The sequence below is a fragment of the Trachypithecus francoisi genome, unplaced genomic scaffold, assembly GCF_009764315.1.
Source record: "Trachypithecus francoisi isolate TF-2019V2 unplaced genomic scaffold, Tfra_2.0 Lachesis_group19, whole genome shotgun sequence".
In the NCBI taxonomy this organism is placed as follows: domain Eukaryota; kingdom Metazoa; phylum Chordata; class Mammalia; order Primates; family Cercopithecidae; genus Trachypithecus; species Trachypithecus francoisi.
The window spans coordinates 6,291,232-6,306,112 of record NW_022681464.1 but is presented as its reverse complement, the minus strand read 5'-3'; the positions used below and the strand labels follow the sequence as shown (position 1 = coordinate 6,306,112).

General features: G+C 39.1%; 1 protein-coding gene across 6 annotated transcripts in view; it reads right to left on the bottom strand.

Moving 5' to 3' along the window:
• DYM (dymeclin) overlaps window positions 1-14,881 on the bottom strand; it is a 437,123-nt gene that overhangs the window by 248,819 nt on the left and 173,423 nt on the right. For 5 of the 6 annotated variants that reach the window (XM_033177780.1, XM_033177784.1, XM_033177782.1 and 2 more), the window contains 2 exons: window positions 4,524-4,703; window positions 80-258 (listed from right to left, as the gene is read on the bottom strand). In XM_033177780.1, the coding sequence (XP_033033671.1) occupies window positions 80-258; window positions 4,524-4,703 (359 nt within the window). Of the gene's footprint in view, window positions 1-79; window positions 259-4,523; window positions 4,707-14,881 lie in introns of all 6 variants that reach the window. The other variant, XM_033177783.1, reaches the window with a different exon arrangement.

The following is a 14,881-nucleotide window of genomic DNA, read 5'->3' as shown; positions in this document are numbered from 1 at the left end:
CTTGCCCTCTTGGGAAAAGAAGTTTTTCTTCAAAATATTATAAAATACAAATGCATGGAATGTTTAGTATGATACTTACAAGATTTTCCATATCTGTGCGAGCCAACATGTATGTTCTAATATTACTATTTTGATGAAGCAAGGTATACAAGAGGAGAGTTGCTTGATCAGATGTCTGCTGTTCACAAAGAGCTGTGTACAAACTATTAAAGTTGATCTGGAAGGCATGTGGAATTGATGAGGGGAAAGGACTGCTATCTGGAATACAGAAAACAGCACATCAGTAAGTTCTAGCTGTGCTTTATATAAATAAAAATATTGTTAAAGTAATGTGTACAACTCAATTCCCATTAATTTTATGGAAAGTCATTACATTTCAGATTCAAAATTTTAATTTATACAAAATTTACTTGAGGTCCAGGAATGGTGGCTCACGCCTGTAATCCCAGCACTTTAGGAGGCCGAGACGGGTGGATCACAAGGTCAGAAGTTTGAGATCAGGCTGACTAACATGGTGAAACCCCATCTCTACTAAAAATACAAAAATTAGCCGGGCGTGGTGGTGTGGGCCTGTAATCCCAGCTACTCAGGAGGCTGTGGCAGGAGAATCGCTTGAACCCGGGAGGTGGAGGTTGCAACGAGCCGAGCCGAGATTACGCCATTGCACTCCAGCCTGGGCGACAGAGTGAGACTTTGTTTCCAAAAAAAAAAAAAAATTTACCTTAAAAAGAACTAAACTAAGTCATATAGTTTGACTCTGTTACTATCTTCCCATTAACGTAGCTGAAATAAATCAGGTCTGAGAACATGAACTTAAATGAACAGAATTATGAGCGAGTCAAAAGGCTCTCCAATCATTACAATTTAACCAGGACTTCAAGATGAAATACTTTGTTACCGAAACTAAATAACCATGAGTCCTAAATAAAAAACATCTAGAGAAAAAGATAGAATTTCTATATAAAATAGAAAATTCTCTTTTAATATAGAATTAAAAAGAAAAAAACTGCCTTTAAAGCTGGGTTAATTTTCTTGAAATGAATAAATTGTAGCTGAAGTATCCACTTACATCAAAATCAGTATAGATGTTCCTCAACTTACAATGGGATCATATTCCCATAACTTAATCATAAGTTGAAAATATTCTAAGTTGAAAATGCATTTAATACACCTAACTTACCAAATATCATAGCTTAGCCTAGCCTAGCCTAAGCTATTATTTTTGTGTACAGTTCTAAATTGTATTAATCCAGCTGTAACAGTAGGCCTATTTTACAACAAAGTGTTGAATATCTCATGTAATTTATCAAATACAGTACTGAATTTATATTGCTCTTGCATCATCATAAAGTCAAAAAATCCTAAGTCCAGCCATTGCAGGTTGGGGGCCATTTGCGTATGTTCAACATTAGGTTCTATAATCAAAAGAGCATACCAAGCTTGAGACAACTACCAGAAAACTTCAATAACTTTTTAAAGAATAAAGTAAAATAAAATCTCCAATGCAAACCTAATTGACTACAACTGCTAAGAAACTTTTTTTTTTTTTTAAGTACAGTCACTGGAACAATCAAAAGCAAAAATCACAGCCTGTACTAGGAAAGTTCTTGATATTCCAAACCGACACAGGCCCTTTCCAACAGTTAACTGGATTTGCTGAGAAACTGAAGCAATCACGGTTAGGAATAACAAAGAAGATAAAGGTAAGTTCAACGGACTCAGAGAAAGTCATCATCTAATCAAATACAACTCTGAACATGGTAGCACAAAGAGCTAATATTTTTAGGTTCTAAAAAGCACCAAAATTATTTTAAGCCTTTAAAAACACAGAAGCATTACCAAGACAAAACAACTTGCTTTAACATTCCTAAAAGCTGTGCTCTTATGGAAAAAGAGATATGTTCCAACATAGTCCTTGCCTCTCAGATTCTCCTTTCTAAGCTTTACATTTGTGAGGAGAATGCATCAAAACGCCTTCAGTTTCACCATCCAGTGCCCTCACTTTTCCTTCTACATTTGAAATAGAGGCTATTTTTTCAATACTAACACTGTATTTTTGACACTTACAAAAATAATTCTTTTTTTTTTGTGGTTGGCTTTATATTTTTGCAAGAGATGGCAAAGAAAGTGTTGCCATGTGCCGTGAGTATGCAGATATTATGGAATCTACAGAATGCTCACTGGTGGAAGATTCTAGACACACTACACTTCTATAAAATTGAAGCAAAGTAACAAATTCACCAGCCTATATTATACCTGACTGCAAAGGGAATATGTGTGTTGTGTGTGTGTATCCACAACATACATACATTACTAGCTAATAAATACTATGAACCAGCTGTTATACTAAACACTTTGTTTATGTTATCCCTTATTTAACCCATACAACAAACATGTCATTATTCTGATCAGCTTTACAAGGAATGTAATAGATGTTTAAAGGGATCAAGTAACTTTGCCAAGATCAGCCCTGATGGATATGAATACCCTAAAGCCAACACTTTGCATCATTGTACTAAATGGTCTCCCAAACCACGACCATCCCAAGCAAAGTTCAGCCCTAAATAGCAACATTTGGCCCGAGCAGTAAGAGTAACATAGTAGATACCATATACTGAATACCCACTTTGTTGAAAAATCTGGGCTAATCATTTTAAAGACTTACCTTGCTTGGTCTTTATACAAATACTATTAGGTGATATTTTCTCTATTTTATAGGCAAAGCTTTTGAAGCTAATTGAGATTAAGCAAACTGTCAAAGGTCTCACACTCTGAAGTGATAGAGGTGTGAAGCCAGGTATGCTTGACTCTGAAACTTGCTTTCTTAACCATTAAGCCATACTGTCACCAAGAAGAGTAAATAATGGGAACAGAAAAATACTAATAGATACATGAGTTTCATTTTTTGATTCATAAAATTGTTATTACTTCCCTATTGTAATGTGTTATAGTTTATGTTCTCTCCAAAATTCATGTTGAAATTTAATCTCCAATGAAATAAAGTTGAGAGGTGGGGCCTTTACAGTGTGATTAGGTCCTACGGGCCCCTCTCTCATCAGCAGGATGAAGACCTTTATGAAAGAGGGCCCACATAGCATTCAGCCCTTTTAGCCCTTGACTCCCTTCTGCCATGTGAAGACACAGTTAGAAGGATCCATCTTGGAAGCAGAGACTGAGCCCTTACCAGACACCAAACCTGTCAGTGCCTGGATCTTAGATTCACTTCCCAGGCTTCAGAACTGTGAGAAATAAATTTCTGTTCTTTATAGGTTATTGAGTCTCAGGTATTTTGTTAGAGCAGTACAAATGGACACGCTGCAAATAATACCAGAATTGGGAGAGGCACGATGAATGGGCACATCTAGCCACGTCTATAAGAAATGTGTATCAGAATAACTCGGAAGAATCATGGCACAGGGCATCAGAAGGCTTACAAATGCTCCCATCCAATCACTGTACTTCCCACCCATCTTCATCACACTGGTGTTAGAAATGTCTTGAGAATCTGGTAATGCACTGCATAATAACGTTTCAGTCAATGATAAACCACATATTTGACGTGATCCCATGTGATTATACCACATTTTTACTGTACCTTTTCCAGGTTTAGATTGCCTGGATACACAAATACCACTGTGTTACAACTGACTACAGTATTCAGTACATCATCATGTTGAACAGGTTTGTTGGCTAGGAGCAACAGGATACACCACAGAGCCTAGTTGTGTAGCAGCTACGCCATCTAGGTTTGTCTAAGCACACTATGATAGTCACACAGCGAAAAGATTGCCTAATGGAACACAGCCCTGCCATTGAGCAGCACTTGACTGTACTACAGGAATCCTGCTTTTAGAATGTAACCTTTTGAGAAGAGATGCTGGTTCAACATGAAGCGATATGCTCACCTTTTACTTTAGGAGTTATTAATACCAAGTTACACAGCTCATGGGCAGCCCACCCCTTGTTTGGAAGTAAAGATTTACTGGAGCACAGCCATCTGACCTGTTTACATAGTACCTATGGCTGCTTTGATGCAACAATGGCAAGGCTAAGAGACTGCAGGAGAGAACATGTGGCTCCACAAAGCCACTAATCCCTACAGAAAAAAGTTTTCTGATTTGTGCTCTAATTTTTCTTTTTGAGATCTAATTTTTAGTTCTATAAAACTCTAACTAGAACACAGATTTTAACTGAAAACTTAAAACAACCTAGCATTTGGGTTTTCCAGGTTAATTCCTACCCCTAACAGGTAGTACAGACTGACCCAAATTAAACACATGCTGGTTTGGTTATCCCTGAAAGAAATATGAATTTAAACAGATATAAAGGATCACAGCCCTGTTCTCAGATTTGCTTGACCTTCCTGATAATATTGACAGGAAAAGCTAAGGTTTTTCTCATGTTTGACCAATATGAAAACATACAAATGGACACTAATCTCCTAAACTACAAGACAATAAACAATATAGAATAAGCAATACTCTCCCCATTACAAAGAATATTAGAGAAAAAATACCACAAACCTTGTGTGTTCTTGAAGGACATAATGGCTTGTCTGTAGGGGTTTGGTGCATCTGAGGCATCTGTCAGATTGGCCAACACCAGCAGAAGCAGGAGACTCTGGTTGGCCAGAGGAGAAGAAAGTTCTGGAGAGGCAGTAGCTTTGCTGCCCACACCACCTAGCGTGAAGACAGTCCAGAGTCCTGCTGGGGAGGAAAACACCCTGTTAGGATGTGCCACCACCAATGAGATGAATATATTTCTGTACAGTATTCTATGTAATATAATACAATATAATACAACATGGTAATGAGCAGTTCCAAAGTATAGAACAAGAATCATGTCTATACATTTCACAAGGCCAGAAAATCCTCATTGCTATAAAAACAGGACAAAGATTGACTGTATTTGAAACAAAATAGAGGGGAGCGGGGCAGGATGGCCAAATAGGAACAGTTCCAGTCTCCAGTTCCCAGCGCCAGCGACACAGAAGGCAGGTGATTTCTGCATTTTCAACTGAGGTACTGGGTTAATCTCACTAGGGAGTGCCGGACAATCTGTGCTGGTCAGCTGATGCAGCCCGACCAGCGAGAGCTGAAGCAGGGCGAGGCATCGCCTCACCTGGGAATTGCAAGGGGGAAGGGAATCCCTTTTCCTAGTCAGGGGAACTGAGACACACAACACCTGGAAAATCGGGTAACTCCCACCCCAATACCGCGCTTTACCAAGGGTCTTAGCAAACGGCACACCAGGTGATTATATCCCACACCTGGCCGGGAGGGTCCAACGCTCACAGAGCCTCCCTTATTGCTAGCACAGCAGTCTGCGATCTAACGGAAAGGCTAGGGGAGGGGCGCCCGCCATTGCTGAGGCTTAAGTAGGTAAACAAAGCCTCTTGGAAGCTCGAACTGGGTGGAACCCACAGCAGCTCAAGGAGGCCTGCCTGTCTGTCTCTGTAGACTCCACCTCTGGGGACAGGGCACAACTAAATAACAACAACAACAACAACAAAAAAAACGCAGCAGAAACCTCTGCAGACGCAAACGACTCTGTCTGACAGCTTTGAAGAGAGCAGTGGATCTCCGAACACGGAGGTTGAGATCTGAGAACAGACAGACGGCCTGCTCAAGTGGGTCCCTGACCCCGAGTAGCCTAACTGGGAGACATCCCCACTAGGGACAGACCGACACCCCACACCTCACATGGTGGAGTACACCCCTGAGAGGAAGCTTCCAAAGCAAGAATCAGACAGATACACTCGCTGTTCAGCAATATTCTATCTTCTGCAGCGTCTGCTGCTGATACCCAGGCAAACAGGGTCTGGAGTGGACCTCAAGCAATCTCCAACAGACCTACAGCTGAGGGTCCTGACTGTTAGAAGGAAAACTAACAAACAGGAAGGACACCCACATGAAAACCCCATCAGTACGTCACCATCATCAAAGACCAGAGGCAGATAAAACCACAAAGATGGGGAAAAAGCAGGGCAGAAAAGCTGGAAATTCAAAAAATAAGAGCGCATCTCCCCCTCCAAAGGAGCGCAGCTCATTGCCAGCAACGGATCAAAGCTGGACGGAGAATGACTTTGACGAGATGAGAGAAGAAGGCTCTGAGAAGTCCATCAAACTTCTCAGAGCTAAAGGAGGAATTACGTACCCAGCGCAAAGAAACTAAAAATCTTGAAAAAAGAGTGGAAGAATTGATAACTAGAATAATTAATGCAGAGAAGGCCATAAACGAACTGACAGAGATAAAATCCATGACACGAGAAATACGTGACAAATGCACAAGCTTCAGTAACTGACTCGATCAACTGGAAGAAAGAGTATCAGCGATTGAGGATCAAATGAATGAAATGAAGCGAGAAGAGAAAAGGAGAAAAAGAAATGAACAAAGCCTTCAACAAGTATGGGATTATGTGAAAAGACCAAACCTACGTCTGATTGGGGTGCCTGAAAGTGAGGGGGAAAATGGAACCAAGTTGGAAAACACTCTTCAGGATATCATCCAGGAGAACTTCCCCAACCTAGTAGGGCAGGCCAACATTCAAATTCAGGAAATACAGAGAATGCCACAAAGATACTCCTCGAGAAGAGCAACTCCAAGACACATAATTGCCAGATTCACTAAAGTGGAAATGAAGGAAAAAATCTTAAGGGCACCCAGAGAGAAAAGTCGGGTTACCCACAAAGGGAAGCCCATCAGACTAACAGCAGATCTCTCAGCAGAAACTCTCCAAGCCAGAAGAGAGTGGGGACCAATATTCAATATTCTTAAAGAAAAGAATTTTCAACCCGGAATTTCATATCCAGCCAAACTAAGTTTCATCAGTGAAGGAGAAATAAAATCCTTTATGGATAACCAAATGCTTAGAGATTTTGTCACCACCAGGCCTGCCTTACAAGAGTCCCTGAAGGAAGCCCTAAACATGGAAAGGAACAACAGGTAGCAGCCATTGCAAAAACATGCCAAAATGTAAAGACCATCGAGGATAGGAAGAAACTGCATCAACTAACGAGCAAAATAACCAGTTAATATCATAATGACAGGATCAAGTTCACACATAACAATATTAACCTTAAATGTCAATGGACTAAATGGTCCAATTAAAAGACACAGACTGGCAAACTGGATAAAGAGTCAAGACCCATCAGTGTGCTGTATTCAGGAACCCCATCTCACATGCAGAGACACACATAGGCTCAAAATAAAGGGATGGAGGAAGATCTACCAAGCAAATGGAGAACAAAAAAAAGCAGGGGTTGCAGTACTAGTCTCTGATAAAACAGACTTTAAACCATCAAAGATCAAAAGAGACAAAGAAGGCCATTACATAATGGTAAAGGGATCAACTCAACAGGAAGAGTTAACTCTCCTAAATATATATGCACCCAATACAGGAGCACCCAGATTCATAAAGCAAGTCCTTAGAGACCTACAAAGAGACTTAGACTCCCATACAATAATAATGGGAGACTTCAACACCCCACTGTGAACATTAGACAGATCAACGAGACAGAAAGTTAACAAGGATATCCAGGAATTGAACTCATCTCTGCACCAAGCAGACCTAATAGACATCTACAGAACTCTCCACCCCAAATCAACAGAATATACATTCTTCTCAGCACCACATCACACTTATTCCAAAATTGACCACATAATTGGAAGTACAGCACTCCTCAGCAAATGTAAAAGAACAGACATTATAACAAACTGTCTCTCAGACCACAGTGCAATCAAACTAGAACTCAGGACTAAGAAACTCAAACTAAACTGCTCAACTACATGGAAACTGAACAACCTGCTCCTGAATGACTACTGGGTACATAATGAAATAAAGGCAGAAATAAAGGTGTTCTTTGAAACCAATGAGAACAAAGATACAACATACCAGAATCTCTGGGACACATTTAAAGCAGTGTGTAGAGGGAAATTTATAGCACTAAATGCCCACAAGAGAAAGCAGGAAAGATCTAAAGTTGACACTCTAACATCACAATTAAAAGAACTAGAGAAGCAAGAGCAAACACATTCAAAATCTAGCAGAAGGCAAGAAATAACTAAGATCAGAGCAGAACTGAAGGAGATAGAGACACAAAAAACCCTCCAAAAAATCCATGAATCCAGGAGTTGGTTTTTTGAAAAGATCAACAACATAGATAGACCGCTGGCAAGACTAATAAAGAATAAAAGAGAGAAGAATCAAATAGACGCAATAAAAAATGATAAAGGGGATATCACCACCCACCCCACAGAAATACAAACTACAATCAGAGAATACTATAAACGCCTCTATGCAAATAAACTAGAAAATCTAGAAGAAATGGATAATTTCCTGGACACTTAACACTCTTCCAAGACTAAACCAGGAAGAAGCTGAATCCCTGAATAGACCGAAAGCAGGCTCTGAAATTGAGGCAATAATTAATAGCCTACCAACCAAAAAAAGTCCAGGACCAGATGGATTCACAGCTGAATTCTACCAGAGGTACAAGGAGGAGCTGGTACCATTCCTTCTGAAACTATTCCAATCAGTAGAAAAAGAGGGAATCCTCCCTAACTCATTTTATGAGGCCAACATCATCCTGATACCAAAGCCTGGCAGAGACACAACAAAAAAAGAGAATTTGAGACCAATATCCCTGATGAACATCGATGCAAAAATCCTCAATAAAATACTGGCAAACCAGATTCAGCAGCACATCAAAAAGCTTATCCACCATGATCAAGTGGGCTTCATCCCTGGGATGCAAGGCTGGTTCAACATACACAAATCAATAAATGTAATCGAGAATATAAACAGAACCAAAGACAAAAACCACGATTATCTCAATAGGTGCAGAAAAGGCCTATGACAAAATTCAACAGCCCTTCATGCTAAAAACGCTCAATAAATTCGGTATTGATGGAACGTATCTCAAAATAATAAGAGCTATTTATGACAAACCCACAGCCAATATCATAACGAATGGGCAAAAACTGGAAGCATTCCCTTTGAAAACTGGCACAAGATAGGGATGCCCTCTCTCACCACTCCTATTCAACATAGTGTTGGAAGTTTTGGCCAGGGAAATCAGGCAAGAGAAAGAAATAAAGGGTATTCAGTTACGAAAAGAAGTAGTCAGATTGTCCCTGTTTGCAGATGACATGATTGTATACTTAGAAAACCCCATTGTCTCAGTCCAAAATCTCCTTAAGCTGATAAACAACTTCAGCAAAGTCACAGGATACAAAATTAATGTGCAAAAATCACAAGCATGCTTATACACCAGTAACAGACAAACAGAGAGCCAAATCATGAATGAACTTCCATTCACAATTGCTTCAAAGAGAATAAAATACCTAGGAATCCAACTTACAAGGGATGTCAAGGACTTCGTCAAGGAGAACTACAAATCACTGCTCAGTGAAATAAAAGAGGACACAAACAAATGGAAGAACATACCATGCTCGTGGATAGGAAGAATCAGTATCGTGAAAATGGCCATACTGCCCAAGGTCATTTATAGATTCAAAGCCATCCCCATCAAGCTACCAATGAATTTCTTCACAGAATTAGAAAAAACTGCTTTAAAGTTCATATAGAACCAAAAAAGAGCCCGCATTGCCAAGACAATCCTAAGTCAAAAGAACAAAGCTGGAGGCATCACGCTACCTGACTTCAAACTATACTACAAGGCTACAGTAACCAAAACAGCATGGTACTGGTACCAAAACAGAGATATAGACCCATGGAACAGAACAGAGTCCTCAGAAATAATACCACACATCTACAGTCATATGATCTTTGACAAACCTGACAAAAACAAGAAATGGGGAAAGGATTCCCTATTTAATAAATGGTGCTGGGAAAATTGGCTAGCCATAAGTAGAAAGCTGAAACTGGATCCTTCCCTTACTCTTTATACGAAAATTAATTCATGATGGATTAGAGACTTAAATGTTAGACCTAATACCATAAAAACCCTAGAAGAAAACCTAGGTAGTACCATTCAGGACATAGGCATGGGCAAGGACTTCATGTCTAAAACACCAAAAGCAACGGCAGCAAAAGCCAAAATTGACAAATGGGATCTAATTAAACTAAAGAGCTTTTGCACAGCAAAAGAAACTACCATCAGAGTGAATAGGCCACCTACAGAATGGGAGAAAATTTTTGCAATCTACTCATCTGACAAAGGGCTAATATCCAGAACCTACAAAGAACTCAAACAAATTTAGAAGAAAAAAACAACCCCATCAAAAAGTGGGCAAAGGATACGAACAGACATTTCTCAAAAGAAGACATTCATACAGCCAACAGACACATGAAAAAATGCTCATCATCACTGGCCATCAGAGAAATGCAAATCAAAACCACAATGAGATACCATCTCACACCAGTTAGAATGGCAATCATTAAAAAGTCAAGAAACAACAGGTGCTGGAGAGGACGTGGAGAAATAGGAACACTTTTACACTGTTGGTGGGATTGTAAACTAGTTCAACCATTATGGAAAACAGTATGGCGATTCCTCAAGGATCTAGAACTAGAAGTACCATATGACCTAGCCATCCCATTACTGGGTATATACCCAAAGGATTATAAATCATGCTGCTATAAAGACACATGCACACGTATGTTTATTGTGGCACTATTCACAATAGCAAAGACTTGGAATCAACCCACATGTCCATCAATGACAGACTGGATTAAGAAAATGTGGCACATATACACCATGGAATACTATGCAGCCATAAAAAAGGATGAGTTTGTGTTCTTTGTAGGGACATAGATGCATCTGGAAACCATCATTCTCAGCAAACTATTGCAAGAACAGAAAACCAAACACCGCCTGTTCACACTCATAGGTGAGAACTGAACAATGAGATCACTTGGAGTCGGGAAGGGGAACATCACACTCCGGGGCCTATTATGGGGACGGGGGAGAGGGGAGGGATTGCACTGGGAGTTATACCTGATGTAAATGATGAGTTGATGGATGCTGACGAGTTGATGGGTGCAGCACACCAACATGGCACAAGTATACATATGTAACAAACCTGCACGTTATGCACATGTACCGTAGAACTTAAAGTATAATAAAAAATAATAATAATAGAGAAATAGAGATTTTTATGATTAGGTAACCTAAATTTTTTTTAAAAGCAGATGAAATTTAGTAGAAAAATTTGCTAAAAAAAAAATTAATGCAAGCCGGGCACGGTGGCTCACACCTACAATCCCAGCACTTTGAGAAGTTGAGGGGGGTGGACCAAGAGGTCAGGACATCAAGACCAGCTTGGTCAATATGGTGAAACCCAATCTGTACTAAAAATACAAAAATTAGTTGGGTGTGATAGCAGGTGCCTGTAGTCCCAGCTACTCGGGAGGCTGAGGCAAAAGAATAGCTTGAACCTGGGAGGCAGAAGTTGCAGTGAGCTGAGATCATGCCACTGCACTCCAGCCTGGGCAACAGAGGGAGACTCCATTTCAAAATAATAATAATAATAAATGCATTATGATCGAGAGGCTTTGTTTCTAAAATACAAGAATTGTTCACCATTTTAAAAGTATTATTTCTATTTTTTAAGATAAAAAATATGGTCACTCGAGAGTTTCCACGTTTTCAGAAATACATTTAAATATATATATATTTTTTAAACTTAAAATTGGTTTCTGATTTAAAGAAAAATTCTTACAAACTAGAAAGGGACGGAAATCTCTAGCCAGAAATTCATAGTGGTCAAACATTGTAAGTATTCGCATTAATATCATCAACATCAGCCTGGTACTACTGATGCCCAAGCAAAAACATTAAGGCAAAAGAAAAAAAGACCAAAATAATTTTAGAGAAAAAATTTCATTATTTGCAAGCAATATTCTGGTCCACTCATCATCACTCGCCATCAGAGAAATGCAAATCAAAACCACAATGAGATACCATCTCACACCAGTTAGAATGGCAATCATTAAAAAGTCAGGAAACAACAGGTGTTGGAGAGGATGTGGAGAAATAGGAACACTTTTACACTTTTGGTGGGATTGTAAACTAGTTCAACCATTATGGAAAACAGTATGGCGATTCCTCAAGGATCTAGAACTAGATGTACCATATGACCCAGCCATCCCACTACTGGGTATATACCCAAAGGATTATAAATCATGCTGCTATAAAGACACATGCACACGTATGTTTATTGCGGCACTATTCACAATAGCAAAGACTTGGAATCAACCCAAATGTCCTTCAGTGACAGACTGGATAAAGAAAATGTGGCACATATACACCATGGAATACTATGCAGCCGTAAGAAAGGATGAGTTTGCGTCCTTTGTAGGGACATGGATGCAGCTGGAAACCATCATTCTTAGCAAACTATCACAAGAACAGAAAACCAAACACCGCATGTTCTCACTCATAGGTGGGAACTGAACAATGAGATCACTTGGACTCGGGAAGGGGAACATCACACACTGGGGCCTATCATGGGGGAGGAGGGGGGAGGGATTGCATTGGGAGATATACCTGATATAAATGATGATTTAATGGGTGCTGATGAGTTGATGGGTGCAGCACACCAACATGGCACAAGTATACATATGTAACAAACCTGCATGTTATGCACATGTACCCTAGAACTTAAAGTATAATTTAAAAAAAAAAAAAAAAAAGAAATGCACTGTCCAGGCTGGGCGCCACCGGTAATCCCAAAACTTTGGGAGGCCTGACCAACATGCCCCGTCTCTAGTAAAAATACAAAAAAATTAGCCGGGCATGATGACGTGCACCTGTAATCCCAGCTATTCGGGAGGCTGAGGCAGGAGAATTGCTTGAATCTGGGAGGTGGAGTTTGCGGTGAGCCGAGATTGCGCCATTGCACTCCAGCCTGGGCAACAAGAGCAAAACTTTGTCTCAAAAAAAAAAAAAATGCACTGTCTAGTACAGTGGCCACTAGCCACTTGTGGTTACTGAGCATTTAAAGTGAGACTACTGCAGCTCAAATCACATTGTGTTATAAGTATAAAATATACATGAAATTTTGAAGACTTAATACCCAGAAAAAGAATGGAAATTATCTCACTAATATTTTATGCTAAGTACATGTTGAAATAATATTTTAGATACACTGAGTTAAAGTATTAAAATAACTTTCACCTGTTTCTTTTTACTGTTTGAACATGACCACTAGAAAACTTAAAATTACATATGTGACTTCTATTATATTTCTATTGGACAGAGTTACCTGTTCTAGAATATAAAAGACAGTCACCTGATACTCCATTACTGACACACTATTAAAACTAATAGAAGATTTTGGTGCAGTACTATGGCTATATGGTCCATACCAACAACAATGAAAATCAAAAGCTTGATACACAATCAATAAATAATTAGAAAATATATTTACTTCCAATCAAAATAGCAACAAATCCAATAAAATATTCAGGAATAAACCTAAAATAGAGAAGACCTTCAGGCTGACGACCATAGAATTTGAAGACCATATGAGATCTGAATTAATGTAAAGGCATAACATGTTTCTGGACAAAAAGAGTCAATACTATAAAATGTCAAATTTAGGCCGAGTGTAGTGGCTTATGCCTGTAATCTCAGCACTTTGGGAGGCTAAGGCAGATGGATCAACTGAAGTCAGGAGTTCGAGACCAGCATGGACAACATGGTGAAACCTCATCTCTACTAAAAATACAAAAATTAGCCAGGTGTGGTGGTACACGCCTGTACTCCCAGCTACTTGGGAGGCTGAGGTGGGAGAATCTCTTGAACCTGGGCGGCAGAGGCTGCAGTGAGCTGAGATCATGCCACTGCACTCCAGCCTGGGTGACAGAGTGAGACTCTGTCTCAAAAAAAAAAAAGTCAAACGTCTCTCAGTAAATCTAAAATTCAGTATAATAATCATCAAAATACCAACAAGACTTTATGTGATATTTTGCAATAGAGTGTAAATAAAACATTTCTACATGAAAAAATACATAAGAAAACAATTCTGAGACTGACCTGGGGAAGTATACATCCATTCACATAGTAAAATTTGTATAAAGCTACAGTCATGTAAAAGTGTGATTTAGCAGCAGAGGAGAAAAATAGGTCAACAGAAGAGAAATTAGGTCAGAACAGAGCTACGTGTATTTGATCATTAAGATTACGATAAAGGTAGTGTGCCAGATCAGTAAGAAAAGGATAACATTCTGTTAAGTGTTCTTGGGACAATAAAATTTTCTTAGTATTCAATTATAGAAATATGTGTATAAACCTTGAATCAGGGAAGCCCTTTTCTTATGCAAGAAACAACATTCAAGAATACATGAAGAATACTCATTTGACCATTTAAAAATTAAATACTTTTACATGATAAAATACATCACAACGACAAGTGACATATGAAGATGAAAACATTTGTAACATGTATAACAAAAGGATTTTTAAAAAAATCTACAAATCAGTAAAAACAAAAAAAAGTAATCTAAAATTAAAATGGGCAACAAAGGAAGCTGAGGCAGGAGGACTTGAGCCCAGGAGCTGAAGACCAACCTGGGCAACACAGTGAGACCTTGTCTCTACAAATAATAATAATTTAAAAAGAAATAGCTGGGTATGGTGGTGCATGCCTGTAGTCCCAGCTATTCACAAGGCTGAGGCAGGAGGATCAGTTGAGCCCAGGAGGTTGAGGCTACAGTAAGCTGTGACTGTGCCACTGAACTCCAATCTGGGCAACAGAATAAGCCCCTATCTTAAATATATGTATATTTTTAAAACGGGCAACGAAAGTACAAACAATAAAAATAATTTTTAAAAATATAATGATGAGATGACCCATGAGACTAGAAAATTTTTAAAAGACTGATACTCAGTTGTAATTTTCAAATGATACTCAG